Source organism: Ceratotherium simum, chromosome 10, assembly GCF_057802395.1.
Source record: "Ceratotherium simum simum isolate JZ-2026a chromosome 10, ASM5780239v1, whole genome shotgun sequence".
In the NCBI taxonomy this organism is placed as follows: domain Eukaryota; kingdom Metazoa; phylum Chordata; class Mammalia; order Perissodactyla; family Rhinocerotidae; genus Ceratotherium; species Ceratotherium simum.
In genome coordinates this window covers 3,240,148-3,261,064 of record NC_141909.1, presented here as the reverse complement: position 1 = coordinate 3,261,064, position 20,917 = coordinate 3,240,148, and the positions used below count along the sequence as shown (strand labels likewise).

The following is a 20,917-nucleotide window of genomic DNA, read 5'->3' as shown; positions in this document are numbered from 1 at the left end:
GGGTGACATCTGCGAACAGCTTGTCCCGAGCTTCCTTCCCGAGGATGTTTGAACGTTTTATACACAGAGCCTTGACCCCGAGCACCGTCTTCCTGATACTGCAGTGTCTCGGCACGCAAAGCCGCTGGGAAGCCTTACACGAGGGCAGTTTGTCCTCTGCTCCCTCTGAGCAGCTACAGGGAGAGTGGCCGCGTCAGGCTGTGGGCGGCGTTATCTCAGAAGCATTTCCCTCCCCGGGCTGCACAGTCCTGCCCTGTGTGCCTTCATGGGACACTCACCAGGTTCCCGTATGAGTTACAGCACAAGTTCCCACAGCTTCCCTGAGTCCTGGCCTGGTCAGCAGTGAAGTTTCAGTGGGCCGAGGAGAAATGAGGGAAGAAATGAGCAAGACTGTATTTGTATGTGTATGTAGATGACATACATGGGATGCTCATAACATTTTGTACCCAAAAGAGCCAGTGGGGGCCCACAGCTGGAGGGCAGTGGAGCCCAGCGGGCCGGACGGGCCCAAATAGCAGGGGTGGTTACTGGGCCCAAGCCAAGAGGACAGCTGGTGGGAGCACCAGGGCGGGAGCAGAAGTGGAATCGGATCAGGGCAAGAAGGGAAACCCGTTCACAGCGGGTCAGCGAGGGTTGCCTCGGAACTCACTCAGCACTGTCCGAGTCAGAGCCTGTGCTTCTGAAGGCTTGGGCCTTGACGTCCCGCCTTCAGCCTCACCCTAGTGGTCCTGAGGCTCCGCTCCGTGTGGCTGACCACAGCGGCCCTCCAACACTGATGCTGGTGTTTATAAGAATTTGACACGCTCGGGTTCCAGAAAATTCCTGCGGTGTGGTTTGCTGTGTGTGCCTGTGTCCCCAGGACGTTTTTTGGGACAGCTTAGGAGAAAGCAAACACTTCAACTGTTAAAAATAGAGCGTTGGTACTTGTGAAGATTGAACGTAGCCCACTTAGTGAAATTGCTTTGAAAGTAAACAGCGTGACACCAACAGCTTGAAGTTACCGTTCTTGTTGCTGTTTTGCTGTTTAATGAGGCTAGTGGCATGATTTTACTCTAGAACCACAAGCAAAAATTTTCCTAATGGGCCATCTACCACAATAGGGGCTGTTTATTGCTAACTTATATTCTAAGCTGACTTTTAAGTTAGATCTTTTCATGAGTGCTTATTCAGTCAGCTTTATATGCATTTTGTAGTCTATAAATGTTTCACTAGTTGATTCCAACAATTAGAGGAAAAGAATCTTCCAGAATTTAAGAGAGGAGAGAATACTGAGGCAGTTAAGGCCAGGCGGTTAGTCCACAGGAAGGGCTCAAGCTGAGAATCTTAGGAAGGCACAGATGGGGATCTCTTACCCTGAGCTGGTAAAGGGGCAAAAATGAAATGGAAAACAAATGGTGAGGGGGAGAGAGAGAGAGAGTTCCTAAGGGCACAGTTACTGAGACATGAGGCTGATGTTCTAAACCTAGGCGGAAAGACACGGGAAAGGCTGTGTGAGTTGGTAAAACGCTTTCCTTGAAGAGGCCAGAAGCCTAACCCAGAGAGGGCTGCTGGAGCAGGCGGGCACGGCCTGGGCCATCCCAGTCGACGAAAACAACAGGCCTCTAATGAGAAGCTAAAACTGGGGCCCAAGGGATCGCTTATCTGAAAGATTAGAGGAAAAAGTGCAGAGTAACCAAAGAAATCCACGTACTTTTCCAGCTTGGAAAGGAGTGCTTTGCTTTCCTGAATTGCTAGCCTGAATTTCGCAAGAGAAAGAAAGCCTGGTGTTTGCTGTCCCCTGAAGACAGGAGCTAAGACAACGTCTGTCAGCATCCCCCTCCCTGCCCCAGGTTTGGCCCAGCCAGTGAAGGGCTCTAGGCTGCTGTGCTCTGGCTGGGAGGTCACTTTGTGTGTTGGATAACGAGCTAGGTTTAGTTCGGGGCTTTGTTTTGTTTTGTTAAATATCTGCAGGACAATTTTTGGAAGAGTGTATGCCCCATAAAAGGAAGAAAATGGTGCTCTTGGATTGTAATCAGTGACTTGTGGTTGGCAGTTATGCATCTGCCTGCAGCAGTGTCAGCCAGGGGCTGCAACTCTCCTTCCCTCACGTCCTCAGTGGAGATGACGGGGGCCACTGATTTCAGACACTTTTCCATGCTATTCCATTCTTGTAAGAATACCGATGGAGCTCAGACACGCAGAGCAAACCTGGAGCTCAGAGAAATTTCAGTGACTTGTTTAAGTGGGTCAGAGAGTTGGGATTCTTTTTCTACTTTTATGCGGAAAATCCTTGTTTATGGAAAAGAGGACCAAATTCAATCATTGACAGAGGCATGTTATCACGACAATTCGCATGACGAGATTTCCAGATGTGGGAGGGAGTTAACATGCATTTGAACACTTCGGAGTTTGCGTATTGGTATTTAATCTTGGGGGCGTTATCTAAAGTCTCTGTAGCACCCAGTTTTCTAGTGGGAAATGGGGTAGAGCGGGGGTTCTGCCCCATCTGAGGCCAGCTGGGTCAGTCTTAAACCCGTTGACTACTTCCAGATCATGCTTGAGGGGATGCTGGTCAACCCTCAGCCCTCACCAGCACCACATCCTCGTCATGTATAAGGCTAAGACTTAAGAAAAACAAAAAGCTAAGTCAAAAGTAGGTCTTCATTAAGAAAAGGCTGGGGTCCCCTCTACTTAATCATCCTGTCAGTCTTCTCCAGTTCCAAAAATCTCATGTTTGAGCTTGGCGTGCCCAGTGCTAGCACAACACTGGTACCGCGGCAGACAGTCAGGAGGCCTGGTGGAGGGGAGAGTCACTGAGGGAGGCAGAGTGGAGGTGCCTCGGGCTTGCTCAGCTGACTCCCAGAGCAGGGATAGTGTGTGGCACTTCAAAGGCATTCCAGAAACTGAACACCGACACATGCTGTACATGCTAATAACGCATCAGATTTCTCTGTTTGTGGGAACTCTACTGATGCTGTTGACACTGATGGGAAGAAGGGTCATCCTGGCTGTTTATGCCACCATAATCATGGCTTTAGTCCTTGAGGGTGGGTGAATGGGGGAGCAGATAACTAGTGGGCTGCGTGGAGTAGTCTGAGAAGCTCTGGTCCAGTAGTAACTGGTGCCACCAGCAGCCCAGCCTGTGGATTTAGTTCCATACAGCCACGAATCCACCAACAAGCTGACTTCTGAATCTAGCAAGTCAACCCTTTCCAGAGACTTCTCATTCTGAAGACAAAAAAGAAAGAAAAAGGATAAGCGGAGGTGGGGGACAAGAAGACTTGGGGACAGTGGTAATGTAAAAAGAAAATACTCGGTGCTGTGAGTCTTGTAGTGAAAGTTCAGGTTTGGCTCCTCCCACCAACCCTAGCTATGGCAGAACGTCTAGGCTCCTTGGGGAGCATCTTCTGAGGGGTGGTCCTCCCGGCTCAAGGGCCCAAAAGTCCCGTCCTACCTGCCAATTCCAGGAGAAAGCAGAGCACTCCTGTAATTCCTGAAGGCATTCTAGGCACAAAGAGTTGTAAAGGGACAGAGAATATTTAAAAGGGTCTCAAGGTCACTCTGTCCTTGACCGTTAAGTGATCTTGAAGCAAACCCAACTTCTGCTGCTCCAGTCTGACGGGTATACATGCAGCCCCTGATCATCTTCGGGCCTTCCTCCTGCTGTTTTCTGCTAAGTGACCTTAGGGGCACCACTGGCTGGGACTTCAAAGGACTACATCCCTTCCTGAATCTATTAGGGTGTTTATGGGTTGCTACCAAGGAGAGGAGAAGTATTGTCTATTAAGGGCAAAGACTTGAGAGAACTGGTAGGAGGAAACGCCGGCCTCCCATCAGCGCTTGACTGTTTATGGATGTAAGGGAGCTGTAGCTCCTGGCAGGGGTTTCCTCCCAAGGGTGGTGCTTTGGGTGAAAGGAAGCTCTGAATCATGATGAAGTCGGGAAAGAAGCACAACTGTTCTACTTCACATGCGTTTGTCGAGAGGGAAACAATGGAAGCACTGCCTTAGAATCAGACTCTGATTTCACAATATGTCTAAGCCCCCGAATCATGGAGTTACCATGATCGAAGGCTGCCCAGCCTTAGAAGGTCAAACCAACACCTCTCCCTGCCCTGCTCTCTCACCCTCAGCCCGCGAAGCTCTGTATTTGCTGCCTCCTCCCACTTTGCCATTTATAGTTGGGAAATCTGTCTGCTGGGGATCCAGACCCCAGGGATGTGAGTGTGGGACTGACTCCAAAGCACATCAGGTTAGATGGACAATCCATACTGGCGTGTAGAAAGGACTGGCAACATGCTTTAAATCAACAAGGCAAGTTCATTTAAACAATGCAGATAAGCAATCAAAATTAAAGTTAAAACACAGTAATTCATGTAAGAATTACTTTCCCATTTGTGCCCTCATCTTCCTTTGCACATAATCTTATTATAGCATGTATTGTGGTGTTAAGTTTCTATTGTTAAGGACTGATGAACTTGCAATCTCCCAAGGGCAAGGAGCCTTCCTGTTCGCCTCTAGATCCCTGGTACTTTGCATGCATGACAGGTGGTAGGCTCTCAAAATGTTTTCTAGGAGACATTGTAGGGGAGCGTCTGCACCAATGGAAACAACTCAATAATTTACTTTCCAAGTAGCAAAGCAAGCGTTTTCGATTTGTGTCGTGGAATACCTGTTTTCACCACACCAGACTGCTCTGCTGTTGGGGATGATTCTTTTCTTTTCCATCTGGAGGTGTTTGTGCTCTATCAGTCTCTGCTCGTTTCCAGGTCCGTCTTATTGCCACTGTACCAACGTTTCCTGGTTTTTGTTGTACTGTGGCACAAACTCTGTTTTGAAAGGACAGGAGCATAATAAAAACGGATATGAAAGAAGGGCCAGATGACATCACTGAAAATATTTGAGGAAGTCCACTTTTTTGGATGTTTATAATCTCAGTATGTTAGTTGTTTGTAATATGATAAGAGCACTTTTGATACATCGGGGGAGTTACAGGCCTTGTTGCTCAGACAGTATTCATGAATTTTTAACTTAGGCTCATAGCGACGGAAAGAGAATAGGAGGTCTTGGCTGGAGTCCCAGGTGACCTTGACTCATTGGCTGACCTTGGGCACAACATTCAGCGTAGTTGAGCTGCTTAAGTTGTGCCTATGCCAGCTCTTCACTGAATTAAAAAAAAAGAAGAAGAATTCCATTATTAAAGATGAATTAGCACACTAAATTTTCCCTCTCAAAATCTCAACTCTGAGAAATCGTAGTACATGGGACTTAAAGTATCGACTTTCCAAGGTTCATTCCATGAGCTCTATATGGACTCAGTAGTGTATGCCTGCTTATTGAAGAAAATATTCAAATGTCTCCAGAAACAACAATCTCCCTAAACAGTGAAGATGTTGACACTTGCTGTATCTAGATCTGAGCTGTGAGGGTGGAGGCAGCCTGGCATCTCCCCCTCGGTGGGTGAAGGAAAACGAAGGTGAAGACCATGAATGGCAGATGCTCCCTGCCATGTGCCAGGCTCTGTGCTAAGCTCATCCCACAGGTTTGTCTAGTTTTCTCCTAACAACCCCACCCATTTTGCAAACGAGGAGACTGAAGGACACGTGGGATGAGGATGATTCGCAAGGCCACAGTGCTGCAGTGCTGGGCCTAGAGCCCTGCACGTCCCCCCAAACACGGCCCAATGGCCAGCAAAGCCAGGCACGTCCCAGTGGAGACGTGCACACCTGACTGAAGCCCAGGAAACAGGACACAGCACTGTGAGACCAGGGAAGACCCCATCCTCTTGCAAACCCCCCAAATTCAGGACGAAAAGATTGGATTAACTGTCCTCATGCACCAGCATAAGAGAGTATGACAGAACTGGCTCCTGATCCTAAAAATGTGTGCATGCTAATTCTAAATTAGCCTTATTGAAGGAGGTCAGCTCCCAAACTTGGTCTGAACCTAGTCCAGGGAAAATTTAATATTTGGTAGGTTTAATATTTGCAGTTACTGTCATATGTGGTCCCTGAGTGTGCAGCACAGGACCACAAGAATTAAGAGCCCAACAGCCTGCTGAGGAGCAAAGAGAAACATGGGATTGAAAATTCACTGTTGGAATATCCGAGCAGATAATCCACAGGAATAACTGAGTGCTGCCTGCACCGATCAGGACTCTGAGATGGAGCTACTGGCCCCAGGAATGTTTCTGTTGTGACTGAGAGTAGATTTTATTCACAGACCTTCTTCCAATGCAAAGAGAAAACTGGTAAGCTCACAGCAAAGGAATCCTGACTCACTGCTGATATGCACAGGCTACGTAGATACCTTCTAAAAGCTGCCAGGTATGATTAATTTGTCTGTGTACATATAGGAGAAAGAGCAAGGCAGAAGTTTAGAAGTTCTACCCCAGAAGCTAGGCCAGCCAGTGCGTAAAGTGACCATGGTTTTAGTGTGGACTCACCGCTGGCCCCAAAGCCCCCATAACTTTGATTCACATAACCATCAAATTTGCAAAGATTCAGCTACTCGGAGCTAGACCCGAGCCTGCCCAGACAGACTGCTGGTATTCCTTGCATGCCAACACAAACCAACACCTGCCTTGCCTGGACCAGCCCTTACCAAACCAGAACAGAAATCTTATTGTATTATGAAAAAGTATTACTAAGTCTCTTTCATTCTGTTCTTCTCTGATTTCCCCCCCACCCCCACCAAATTTAGCATGAGGGGAGGATTTTCAGCAAACTCCTCAACTGGGCATACTTCTTGGAATAAATAGCTTCTGCTTTGTTTCTTAAGAACAGGCCTGGTGGCCTGGTGGTTAAGTTCGCGCATTCCGCATCAGCAGCCCAGGGTTCACCGATTCGGATCCTGGGCGTGGACCTACCACCGCTAATCAAGCCATGCTGAGGTGGTGTCCCATATAGAAGAGCTACAACTCTACAACTATGATACACAACTATGTACTGGGGCTTTGGGGAGAAAAAGGAAAAAAAGAAGAAGATTGACAACAGATGTTAGTGCAGGACCAATCTTCCTCAAAAAAAAAAAAGAACAATGTTAAATACTCACTTCAGACTCATATGCCAACACTCACAACATACACATTTTTATTCATTGCCAGGGAATACCAAGAACTGACATGCCATGTAATGAAAATGAGTGTAGACAGCGTGGGAGGTAATGTCTATACTAAATGATGTCTTGGTAGACTGTCTCTCAGTAGCTGAACAGGGCATAAACAGAATAGCTCATAAATATGTAAGGGCATTTATTCTAAATATAACATATGAGACTGTTTCCTGTACAACAGAATACTCATTTCTAGCTGTAATGATATGGGTGGCCTCTTGGACAAGAGTTGAAAGCTCCTGATGAGTTGTTTTCCTCAACGCTGAGACAGAACTCTGTCCCTAAGGCTATATAAATGACTGGATGACAATAGCCTCTGTCAAAAATAGTCTTTAATGTGGCCGATTTTCTTATTAATTATTTGGTGAGAACACTGACACCTGAGGGAGTAGCGAGGAAGAGAATATTGAAGTACACTCCGTTTTGGTACAGTGCTTTTTCTCTAACTCAGATCTGCTGGTAAACAGGAGAATGATGTCAGTATAAAGTGGAAGTCATGTTACTTCATGCATGTTTGCCCAGCGTGTCGTTTGCACACCAAGTACCAGAGTAGCTGAAGGTGAGTTGATTAGCACAGTGAACACAGCAAGCTATCCAAGAATTTAACTCTGTCCAGGATGCCCACGTCCCCAGCCTTCTTCTTTTTAGCTCAGTTAGGCTGCTTCTCTCCTTGGAAGTGCTTATTGCATGGTTCTTCCCAATCTTTGGCCATGCGGCCCTTGTTCTCTGCAACTTAGCAGTCTTACCACTTCTTTACATCCCCCTCTATCAAATTACTGCCTTCACTGCTCTTTAAGATAAAGTGCCACATCTACTGTAGTATTTCTTTACTCATTGGGAATCTTACATGTCTATTCACCTGTGCTATTACTTTTACTGGGATTTTGAGTAGTTTTATTAGTGCCCTGCTTACAAAGTTGCACAGGTATTGAGTGGTCTGCATCTAACACTATTTTCCCTATATGCCTTGTTGGTTTGGTATGCGATCTTGCAGAACGTGAGAGTTTTTCAGAAATAGTCATATATTGTGCTTTAGCAGAAACACCCATACTTAAAAAGAATGAGTGGAGACAAGATGTGAAATCAACATCAGTTTGACTTTCTTGTTTCCCCAGGATGAGTGGCAGGTGTGTGTGAGTGTTTGAGTGAGTCTCAGCTATATGGATGGGGAAGGTGAAGGCGGGAGGGAGAACATTCCAGGCTGGAGGCACAGCTTGTACAAAGGCACGTTCTTTGAGGGGGATGGAGACCCGGCAGTGTTAATGCTCAATGTGTTTAAAACTTAACATTCCACCATTGTGTGAAAGTATTTTGTTAAGCACTCAGTTGGACTTGAAAGGGAAGGAGACTTTGAGAGCAGAAGGAACGTTGGATGGAAAGGAACAGAACTCACGTAGTCAGGTCTCAGGAGAAGCAAGGCATGTGCGTCCAGGGAAGCAATGAGGGTGTAGAGATCAGAGGATGTGTAGACACAGAATATGTTGTATCTTGTGAAAAGAATATGATGTGGGCTCTAAACTAAAGGGCTAATACCATCTAGCATACCATAGTACTAGCTGGGTGCTATGGTCTGAATGTTTGTGTCCCCTCAAAATTCATGTTGAAGTCCTAACCCCCCAGGTGATAGGAGGTGGGCCTTTGGGAGGTGATTAGGTCGTGTGGGTGGAGCCCCTGTGATTGAGATTAGTGTCCTGATAAAAGAGGCAGAGCTCTCTGGACCTCTCTCCACCATGTGAGGACACAGCAAGAAGGCCATCAGTGAACCAAAAAGCAGGCTCACCAGACACCACATCTGTCAGAGCCTTGATCCTGGACTTCCAGCCTGCGGAGCTGTGAGAAATAAATTTCCGATGTTTATAAGCCACCCAGGCTGTGGTATTTAGTTATAGCCACCTGAACAGACTAAGACACTGGACATGAGTGATTAATAAAATCATGAACGGTGACAGTCTATATTAAGGATGGACAAGTCAAGGGGGCGGAGGGTGGGCGACTTCACGAAATTGTTCTACTGACAGGCCCCCCACAAAGAAGTTGAGGGCAGCAGTCAAATGACTTCAAATAGAAGCATCCAGTGTCCAGTCTCATTCCACCTGTGTGTGTGTGCACGCGCGCACGTGCACGTGTGTCCTCAGATATGCCAACTCCACCAAGGTAGCTGGCGTACATATTGGCTCTCAAAATATGCATGCTATGTGGCAACTTCATGAAGACATCAAGAAGAGGGGCTTTATTGACCAGTGACCAGACCACCTGGAAGGACCCTGACACGTGGAGGCTCACCCAGCCGGGATCTTGTACCAGTACACCAGTCAGACGGGCCGTGCCCTGGCCATCATGAGCCACAGTATTGGTGGCCAAGGAGCCATTATCGGTACGTGAGAGTGGGGTGGGTAATGAGAGGCCTTCATGGGAAGCTGAACAAGCTGTTTCAAATGTTTGAAAAGAGGAAGAACTCGTTCTCACTTGAGACTTGGGAGACTGTGTTTCATTGGTAACTCATGGCCTTGGGAATCCCAGGAGGGAAGAGGTTTAAGAACAGCCTTTGGAATTGAGTGAATAAGATCCTAGTCAAAGTAGAATTCAGCTGTAGATTCTTAAACATATCTAAATTGCAAGGAAAATAAATTTTCAGACATCTTAGGAGCTGGGACTGTGGCTGCCATAGATATTATGAGCGACAGCAGATATTGTGGGGGTAATGAACAGATTCCAGGAAGTAAACAGGAATTACAAAGAAAAAGGTACCAGGACTCAGATGATCTATACATTAGAAGACAGGGAAGAAAAACCTCAAAATGGAGGCCACTTACACTTCAGATGGGACATCCTTTCATGCTTCAAGATGGGAATGACCTGCATGTCAAGGTGTCCTCACTTGGCTCTGCATCTGTTCTTAAGGCTGCCTGTCGAGGCTGCTGCCCAGCTGACCCCCAGCCCGTATCCTCACTGGTTCGTGCCTGCCTGACTCGTAACAACAGCCACACACCCGTGTCTTTGGATCTTCACTGTCTAGGCTCCAAGTTTCTTGACTAGATGACTTAAGATGAGGCAACTCCAGATCTCCACCCGGCCCCTAGTAAAGGAACCCAACAATGAGGCCTGACGCATCTCAGGTGAAGGCCAGGTCGCTCTGTGGAAAGGACGTTGTGAAAGAAGAGGGGAGGGATGCTTCTGGATAGAGCATGTATCGCGTGTGCTCCGAGTGGCTCGTTATCGAGTGTCGGCAACTACACTGACTCCTCCCTATGCCAGAGGGGCCGGGGGACATACCTGCCATCCTCACTGGTGAGGACACTCATTCAGATTCTGCTTGTTGCCTCGAGAGGAGGAGAGTGCCTATGAAAAATTGCCAGGGCAGAGGATGTGACAGGAAGCGCCATACCCCCCTTTTCCCAACTGAGCCACACAGCCCACGTGTCTTCACCTACAGGCCCAGGCCCACCCATACTCTGAGATCATTTCCAGCCCTGGGCAAGGTATTTCTAAGGAAGCATTGGCTCATACAACTTTGGCAGGGTTTCAACTCTCATTCCTGTGTCTGGGGTTCCGTGCCAGCAAGCCAGGCCTGCCCCTGATACTAATGACCCTTGGATTTGGATGGTACAGGAGATTCATGAAGTATGGGATAGAATCCTCACAACAGACCTGGGAGAGGGTCATTAATATCCTCATTTTGTGCAAAGGGCGCTGCAGTCCAGAAAAGTTAGGTCATATCTCTGCCTAGACTCTGCCCTTGGCTGCATCATGATTCTGCTGGTCTGGCTCACTCCTGCTGTCCACCTGCTCATGCACTGAACAGTGCCTGCGAGGGGGCTTCCTCATCCTTGAGTTCAGCAGCTCGAATGCAGTCTGTCATTTAGCCCACTTTAAATGTCATCAGCATAAATGATGTAATTGGGGAAGTGTTCTGGCCTTGGTCTTGGGCCTACCACGCTCTCTGTTCCTGCCAGCAGCCTCCCCATCTGGTCAGATTCCTGAGTTGTGGGGGGTTTTGTGAGCTAGTCCTGCCTGTCAACACCTCAGCCCCAGCATTAAAAGATGGCTGTCATAGGTTGTCTCATCAACAGCAAATTCTATTTGGAAAACACCCCTGGACTTGGAGCTGCCTGAGGAGAAAGAGAAGCTGGAGAAGTTGTCTAGTGGTTGCTCGTAAAGGTGTATAAGTATGCAGGTATAAAAACCTGTGGCTGTTGCTAATGACTCAAGTGAGGGCACGGAAGGCAGCGCCTCCTAGTTCTGTCTGCTGTGAAGGCAAGCCGGGAGGTGGGGCGCTGTTATCCCGCAGGTATGCACCTTGGCAGAGGTAAATGGACTCTATGGGATGTGCAGACTGCATCCTAAAAGACGTTCTGTAGCTCGTCATCTCTCCTTTGAACTACTGTCATCCTTTCTGGTTCCCTGGTTCCCAACACAACATCCTCCCCTCCTCCTTCCTCCCCTCCTCCTTCCTTCCCCAAAACTCCCCGCCCTGTGAGGACGGGCAGGGACTCAGGTCCAACCTCAGGGACTCAGGGAACCAGTTGGTACTGGGGAAAAGTCCATTGGAGTTTTTCGTTTTAAATGGGTGAGGATTTTTGTCCATCACTTATCTCCCTGCCTCTAGCTGGTGACAATTTCAGGACCATTCTAGATTGAACACGTTTATTTTGGGTGCCCTGGAAATGCTTTAAACAAAGGAAGCTGGATGGCTGGGTTTCCTGCCCGGTTTATTGGGGAGAAGGGTTTTGTTCTCTGTGGAGTGGCTGTGATCTAAATTTCCTCTGCCATATACTTTGTCTTGCTAATACTATGTTGGAATTATTTCCTTAATTTCTAAAGCTGCATGTGCGGAAATGGCTTATATTTCCTGTTTTGATAAACGAACAGAACTTTACTGGGAACTTTGTTCCCAAGTTGGCTTTTTTCTTTGTTGGCCTTTTTTTGGATTAAAAGGATAATTATAAAAAGTCTGGCTTGACTGGACTTGTGACAAAGACAAAGACTTGTATAGATTTTTTTTTACCTTAAATATGGAAGATGATTGCTTTTTTACAATAAGAAATGTTTGTCTTTTATGTCAGTTAGAATGGGTTATTCAATATCTGTCTGGACGGGAAGCTTGGGTTCGATGCTGGGGGCAGTCCAGTGGTAAAATATCTGTAAATTCCCTACAGAGACTTGTGCTTTTTGGCTGGAGGTATATTGGCTTAAAAAGACTTTCTTGGACAAGAAGTTTCTTGGAACATGTGGAGGACAAAATATTCTTTGTTTTGGGACAAATGAGTTTTGTTCTTGCATCTTCATATAAATTTGGTTAATATTCATTTCTTATGTGCAAGTTGAGAACAATGGTGAGCGTTTTTTTTCTTTCATTTATATATATAATCACTTTAAACAATACTCACATCTGCCAAAAGCCGGGTGCCCATCCATAGATTCGTTCCCTTAATATACGAGGACGGGTCACACTGGGAGTTACAGAAATAGCTAGTCTTAAAGAATCTAAATCTTTTGTGTGTTTTATTTTCTGGCATTCAAGTTATTATTTAAACCTATTTTTAAATATCCTAAATATAAGGACAAATCTGCCATTGGGGGAAGTGACAATGAGCAGTTTTCTCGACCTTTAGAGATGGCGCCACTCTTCAGATGCCTACGGAGCAGTACACCCTTCTCACCGGGTGGCCGAGGAAAGGCTTTGCACTCTGCCCGATGCTACATGATCCCTGACGAAGGCAGCGTGGTACCTGCTTCTCTTGATGCCAGTGGATCGCTCAAATAGGAGGCAGCGCCAACACCGTGCGGGACCGGATGCTCCCTTAATCCTGCAGCTGCTGCTATTGATGTCTTCTCCGCCTCGTTACTGAATTCCGTTTATAGATGGCAGAGCAAAGTCTCTGCTGGCTGCCAGAGAGCCAGTAGCTCGAGGCAAGAAATTCTCTACTTGAACCTGATAGATGCCTGGTTCAGGAAGCTTAGAAGATTCCAGGACTTCTCCCAGAGACGAAAGACTCACCAAGGAATGTAGATCATGCATCTAGGGTGATTTGGATGTGTCTTGGATGCCCATGCAAATCTTTCTAAATGATACCAAGATTCAGATAAGGCTCCAAAGAAAAGAATTCCCTTTTAAAAAGCTCACCAAGAAATCTCTTGCTCAGTGCTCTCCACTTTGCCCCTGAAAACAATATCTGTTGCATTCCATTTGATTAGAATATGATCCAAGGTTTCTAGAAAATGTATCTATGCCTTTACATTGCCAATTGGCTATTAAGTGATCCAGGTGATTTCCAATTCCTAGAATTTCTAATTAGCACAGCAAGGCAGGCTACCTACTCAGGGCAAGATAAAATTCAGCAGAAGAGAAGAGTCTAAAAGGATTTTTTTTTTTTTTTTTTTTTTTGGTGAGGAAGATTGTCCTTGAGCTAACATCTGTGCCCATCTCCCTCCATTTTGTATGTGGAAGGCCACCACAGCATGGCTTGAGGAGCAGTGAGTGGGTCCACATCCGGGATCCGAACCTGTGAACCCTGGGCCGCCCAAGTGAGCACGTGAACTTAACCACTACGCCACTGGGCCGGCCCCTGAAAAGATGTTTTGAATAAGGAAAAGAGAACTAAAATTTTTTTGGCGCTTTGTTTAGAAGCTCAGCGACTGAACCCTGGGTGCTCAGAGCCTCCTTCCATGCACCACATATGGCAGGGGTCAGAGGGAGTCCAAGGGCCGGCACTTTTCTAGGATGGCCATGCCTGGGTCCACTCTAGGCACGGAGCACACTGAACCTGAAGGATATACTGTTCTCTACTCCCCTAAAGGAGATGGCTCAGTGGTTTGCAATTTTCCCATTGTCTCTGAGCAAGGTCTCCTCACAATGCCAGCCTGTTAATCTAGTGCAGTGCTCCACAGACGCCAGTGTGCTTACCTGGAAATCCTGTTAGAAAGCGGGTTGTGATCCAGTAAATCTGGGGTGGGTTCTGCCATCCTAACTAGCACCGAGGTGATGCTGATGCTGCATCTACACGCCACACTGGGAGTAGTGAGGGTCTAGACGAAGAACGGCAGTATTTCAAGCATGATTGATTGACTCTTTGATGTTGTGTCTGAGCCCCTACCTCTAATCAGTCAGCCTCCCACCCACCCCGTTTCGTTTGTGACACTATTTCCAGATAAATCTTCCTCAAACTCTTTGCTCACTGTCTTCACCATGCATGTTCTCTCATTTCTTTAGTGTCAACGCTCTCTCCGCTCTACCGCTCCCTTGCTGATGGGTTTTGTTCCTATTAATTGTTGCAAGAATTACCCATCTTCATCTCTTCCTGGTGCAGCTCAGAGACATTCCTGGTCTACTGTGCTTCTCATGTTTACTCTGCTTTCTGTCTTTTTCCCCAAAACTTATAATTCGCATTTATTTTTCAAAACTACTCCTATCGGTTCCACAACACTAATTAAGATGTCAAGAGCTTACAGTGGTATCGAAATCAGCGTCCCTTTCCCTGTGTCTGCAATGCCTCTCCCAACCTCCTTAATTCCTCTGCCTTTCCTGGAAGGAGCAGATGAGTCCAGTGGGGCCCTGTCTCTGTTTGGTGAGGGATGAGAGAGCTGCCAGGATGGAGCGCCCACAGGTCTTCAGTGAGTGTTTGTTCATTGCTGAAGGAATTCGTGATTAATCCCCTAGTCAAACTCCTTCCACAGTTGGGAAGTTAGTGCCACAGTTTGCAATGGTCGTGCATCTTGGTAGCAACTGAGATGTTTCTCAGTTGAGCAAGAACTGAGGATGCCCCACCCCTGTGGACTGTCTTTGTCCCAGACAATAAAGTGGCAATGGATTGAAATTGAGTCCTGAGTGGGAAGTTGGGGGATACAGCAATGCAGTGGCATCCTGAGGGTCGTAGAAGAATGGGTTCAAATTCACTCCAATCCGAGATGCTCTCGATTCCCTGATGGTAATAATCCAGAGGTCTTGCTTTCCCAGGCCTGTAGGCTGGCGGTTCTCTGTCTGTCCCTCCGTTATAGCAGCCGAGGCCTCAGGTCAGCCAGCAGGGAGATGGGGTAGGCATGTAAGGAGTAGGGGGCACAGTAGAGTCTAAGGGAAGGGGCCTGGCTATGCTAGACCTCTCTGTTACCAGGTGTGATTTAATACTTAGGGCCTCCTTGACTCTTATTCACTCTCACACCACCCTCTTCTCCATGGCGCTTGTCATAATTTAAATCATGTAGGTTTCATTGTTGGTTTACTAAATTTTCTTGTCTCCTTGTTTACATGAGCTATCCCCCACTGTATACTCATGGCCCAGCACAGTGCAGCTGGAGGAAACATTCAGTAAAGAATGAATGAATGAGTGAATTTGCAAGGTGAAAGAGTGGATGAATTACCCCAAGACCCCTTCCAGCTGTCATATTTTTTTGGAATTGCGGCTGTTAGGTGTTCTCTTACTGGTGCAGTTGAAGGAAAGTGTTTTCCTGAACACTTCAAGCCGGGAAGCACATGGCATGGGCTCCTTCATGGTCCTGGCGCCTGGGTGGGAGCGGTTTCTGTGTGAATACGAAGACATAAGAACTCGTGCATTTTAGATTCAAGCTTTCTCTGGGGTGTGGGGGCCCTTACCAGTTTCCATGGATCTTCAGCATAATTGGTCCCATTGGGCCGTGAGCCCTTGTCTGCCCTGGGATGAAGGATGTCCAAACACAGGTGAGAGTTTGGCCAGCTCAGTTCGGTGGATGCGGCATGGTCCATGACAATGGACACTTTCTACACCTCGAGCAGGGACTACAGGAGCCTCCTAGCCCTGGGAACTGCATCTCCTCCTTGGATGCTTAGATGATGACCTCAGTGACCTGTAGGGGGCCTCGGGGAGAATGGGGTGTTGGAATATTGCTCTACTCGCCGCCACCGATGGGAATTCAGACTTGAAGTGAGAAACTAATCGAGGATTTTGTTAATGTTTCTGAGAGAGCTTGGACCTTACAGGTGAAGGTATACCCTGCTTGAGACTCTGAAGTTGAAGATCTGGACCAGGGCCAGTTCATCAGGTGTGACGGTAGCAGGCAGACTCGTGAGGTGGATGTAGGGTAGGAGGAAACTAGTCATCTTTATTAAGGAGTTGACAAGAAGAAGGATCATGGTTTGTCTTGGAGTTGTGTTGAGCATTCAAATCAAGGGTAGACTCAAGGGCTTGGATCATGGGCGGTGGTGGTGTGAGCTTTTAGTATTCTTCTGTTTGCCAGGGGTAGGGGGGGTGCCTGGGACCCAGGCATAGGACCGCATGGAGCAGTTCACACACTCCTCCGGGGTGCTCAGGAGCTTTCATACCTTGAGAATGTTCCAGATCCCAAGTCTTGTCAAGGGAATGCCAAGGCTCAGGTCTGAGACTTGTTAAGCCTCTAAGAGACGTCTGGAACACATGCCCTGCCCTAATAAAGTAAATACCTCTGTTCATCCTGGAGATCTGACATTCCAATATGTGGTACTTAGTGCTCTTGTAGATGCTGGAATTCATAAGTGTCCCTCTGTAGGATATGTAAGCCCCTGATGGGAAAATACAGACGCACACCTCCACCCGCATATCACATCACACCCAGACATACACATACACACCCCACATCACACGCAGACGTATACACACACACCCCACATCACATCACACACATACACACACACACATCACATCTCACACACACACACACAGACACACAGAGCGCTGGAATTTCCATGACAGAAATTGGCTATGGCTTGTAAGGGGGAGGGCTGCCTCTCAATGATGTATTCCTCCTTCTGAGACAGGGTATCTGAGCCATAGACATATCGTTGAAAAGTGTTACGAATGGGAGTTACCAGACCTACAAGTCCTAGTTCCAAGAGCAAGAAAGCATTATTAAACTTTGAGCAGGCTATGAAGAACTCATTTCTTTAACTAAGTCCAGTACCTATCCTAAACCTAGAATAGAGAGTCTGTTAGATCAATTCAAAACCATTAAAATCATTTCAACCATTGATTTATATACAGGGATTTGGCAAGTGGCTTTAGAACCAAAATTCACAATAACATGTGAGACACTAGATGGAGAATATGAGTTTGCTTCACCGTTTAGACTGAGGAGTCCCCTACCCTTTCCAAACAACTGGTAAATGAATTATTGCATGAGCCATGGACACCTGCCAAGGCACCTATTCATGTCACGGTCATATGTAATACAAAGTGTATGTGTGGTGACCCATACAGGCTTCTCCCTTTGGTGCTAAGGGTAATCCATAAAACCAATTGCGGAGCTTGGAGTAGGGGTTATAAAAAGCAAATATTCAAAATCATGGAATTTAAAAATGAGCCCCATTGTAGATAAACATTGAAGCCATAAAAAAATTGACAAACCCCTAGAATCCTATTTTGAGAGTGTGAAAGGATTTTATATATGTTCACTTTCGCACGATGGAACTCAAGCTGTCTCATTATGTCACTCGAGACAGCAAGATGACTGAGAGATTCAAAAAGCATTTGAGGTGTTGGTTTCTTTAAAGGATTTGAGATTTTCAGATTTTTTTGAGTTCTTCAAACTAGTGACTGATGCATCAGATACTAGATTAGGTAAAGAATTATAATAAGAACACAAAAAATGTGAAACTCTCTAATGAGCCCTCTCTAGTAGAAAATTGTTAGCAAAGGAAAGGAATTTATCATCACTACAAGAAGCACATTGAGTCTGAGGTAACTCGGGCCAGATGGCCGTGAGTCAGAGTTTACTCTGCACCCATCCAAGGTTGACCGTCCAGGACGGCGGTCCTGGCAGGCGCTGCAGAGGCAGCCAGGGCACACTCTCTGCATTGCCACATGCACATTCAGTACATGTTGGGAACAGGGAAGATTCTGGCAGATGTGCTAGCACGAAAAACAGACAGACAAACTGACAGAGGGAGTCCTCGAGTGACCATCCTGTTTAGTCATTGAGACCTAACTCAGAAGAGAGTAGAAGAGCTGTGGTGAAATGCAATTTTGTTTCAAGTTGGAGTGGGTTCTGTTATCTGGGGAGTGCGTGCTAAGATTTGACTCAGTGCACCGGAAGCTAACTGTGCCCAGGGTCCCTGAGTCTACATGCCTGCCAGATGGGCAGTCTGGCCAAGGGTGACGAGCCAGATGGGGATTCCTCAGTGAACAGCTGCACTAACTCACCTGTCGGGAGGATGAGGGGAGGCAGGGCCGATGGCTTGGCTGATCAGAGAGTGGAGAGAAGAAGGTCAATCTGATTGTCACTTCCTATTCAAAATACTTAGTACTGTGACCACAGTCTGAACGGAAGAGCTCAGACATAGTCCAATCTCCAAGTCCCTCTTTTACCTGAATACTGAGATCAAGGACAAGAAACGCCTTTTTCCCCATTGGAACTGTCCAGCCAGAGAACTCCCTCAGTTACCCACTAACCTCATTAAAGAGTTATAGCTCAGTGTCTGACGGAAGTTTTGGTTATGCCACCCCAACCCCACTACATAAACACTTTGGAAAGCCTCTTCCCCCTCCCTCTCCTCTGTACTGCAAATGAGCGTCTCGCAGAGTGAAGGGAAGGGAATGAGCTTTCCTCTGCAGGCGCTTCACCCTGGATGTCTGGGTACCTCTGTGGTGGACGTGAGAGCTTGCCATCCTCTTAGGTGTATTTGCAAGTCCCACCTCCTCATCAGAACCCCTTCTCCCTTTAATTCACCAGGATCTGTGTTATATGATGGGGCCCAGAGTTGACCTGCTGCGTTTAACTTAACCCGATCCTGCTCATCTTTAGCATCTCCTCCCCCAGGATGTGTCCCCCACATTTCCAGGCAGAATGAAGGGCTGCTTCCTCTGTGCCTGAGTTTCTTTTTCACACTAAAGTGCTTACCAGCGTGTCCTTATGGGCTCACTTCACACGGAGTCCCTGGATCCAGGGAATGTTCTCCTTGACTCTCGAGCCCCAGGACTTAACTTGGCATCTGGCACTTAGTAGGCACTGAAAAAAAGGCTTATTGATCATAGAATGTACAACACCAAGAGTGACCCTAGTGTGAACTATGGACATTGGGTGGTAATGATGTGTCATTGTAGGTTCATTGATTTTAACAAATGTGGGGAATGTTGACGGTGAGGGAGGCTGTGCCTATGTAGGGGCAGGGAGATGTATGGGAAATCTCTGTACCTTTTGCTGTGGACCTAAAACTGCTCTAAAAATTAAAGTCTATATTTTTTTAAAGACTTATTGAATGTTTTGAATGAGTAGTTAGTTGTTAGAGTTGGAAGGGCTCTCAGCAGATGGTATTATGATATATATTGTAGTTGACAGTGTTTTAGATAACTTTCTTTGCTTTGTGTTTTGTTTTCGCAGGGTGTGAAGAAGTTTGATGTTCCCTGTGGAGGGAGAGACTGCAGCGGAGGCTGCCAGTGCTACCCCGAGAAAGGAGGGCGGGTAAGTCACGACACTGCAATCAATGGTATCTTCCATTTTAAATGGAACTGGCTTCAATTGTCTGAGTCAGTTGCATACTTTCCTAAGAAATTTAATACAGGTATGTTCTTCTCCAGTGAAGAAACAGTAATATAATGCAAAATTGGGTCAATTTAAACCACTTTCCTAATAAATTGAAAACGTTAACTTTCTGAAACATCTTTTCTGTTGTTCATTGTTATAAATACATATATGTGTGCATATATGGATATGTAATGCAACTATGTTTTATACTTATGATATTATACATGAACATCTATTTTGTAAAAATATCACATAATGAAAACAAGTTGCGTTTATACTGCAGAATCTGTCAAACTAGAGGGCACTGGCATTGTGTTACCAAGAATCATTCTAGCTTTTAAAAGTATCCCACTCATTCCCTGAAAGTCCTATATGTAGCTCATTTAATAAATAAGAAAAAAGGTCACCCCAAATTATCACTGTCACACCTGGCAGAATTTGAAATATGGATATTGAGTTTAATATGTTCAATCAAAGTGGTTGGCATCTCATTCTCTTGCCTTTAAAGCTGATGTTTGAGTCTTGGCATTACTGATTTTTAAAAGATATTGTTTATATTTATATGGTTAAGCCTGTTTTGGTGTGTGGTGGTTTGGGGAGCAGTATTTTGTTTCACGACGCAAAGTCTTTTGAGTCTTCATGCTTTGGAACCAGGCATTTCCCTCTAGAACTTATGCTCATCCAATGCCAGGTTGTGAGAGGCAATTGGAAATTCTTGCCTGCATTGCCCTGTCCTTGTTGGAATCAGAAATTATAGCAGTCCTTGTATGTTCCCAATGAGTTTCACCAAGTTGAATCCTGAAATTGGCTTTTAAAGTAGTCATTCCCTATCCCACCCACCAAGAGGAAGAAATGTCTTGGTGGAGCTTGGCCTCTGTGCCTGGGTGTTAAAACATAATCCTCTCCTACCTGAGTCCCCTCCAAAAATCAAATAAGTAAAATTTGTGTTAGGGAACCCCTTCATAAACGTGGTGGTCTTATTTACTAACATGTGACTAATTATTATTTCAATGGCAAATATCACTTGAGGAGCTTCTTGCCACTAGATCAAAGTTTCCATCTCCACGTGCTGTGTTCATCATGAGTTACAAACCTCAAAACAGTTTTTTTGTGTTGTTGTTTTAGTAAAGAGTTCTTCTGCTTGGAGTGGGGACTTTATGCTTTAGGAATTGCTAGTTGAAGATCGTTTATCACATTTAACAAGGATAAGTATTTTTTAAATATATGGAAGCTGTTTCATTAAATTTAAAGTTCCCCTTGGGTCCGTTGCTATAGATTTTCCCAGCGATGCTTCTAGAGCAGTGATGACAATGCCTGACTGCAGAACTCGCCACTCCCTAAGCACTTGGCTAGCTCAGCCT

General features: G+C 46.2%; 1 protein-coding gene across 1 annotated transcript in view; it reads left to right on the top strand.

The window, feature by feature from the left end:
- The window catches only part of COL4A2 (collagen type IV alpha 2 chain), a 190,436-nt gene that overhangs the window by 29,845 nt on the left and 139,674 nt on the right, over positions 1–20,917 (top strand). Inside the window, exon 4 of the mRNA XM_087435779.1 lies at positions 19,413–19,493. Within this exon, the coding sequence (XP_087291905.1) occupies positions 19,413–19,493 (81 nt within the window). The remainder of the gene's footprint in view (positions 1–19,412; positions 19,494–20,917) is intronic.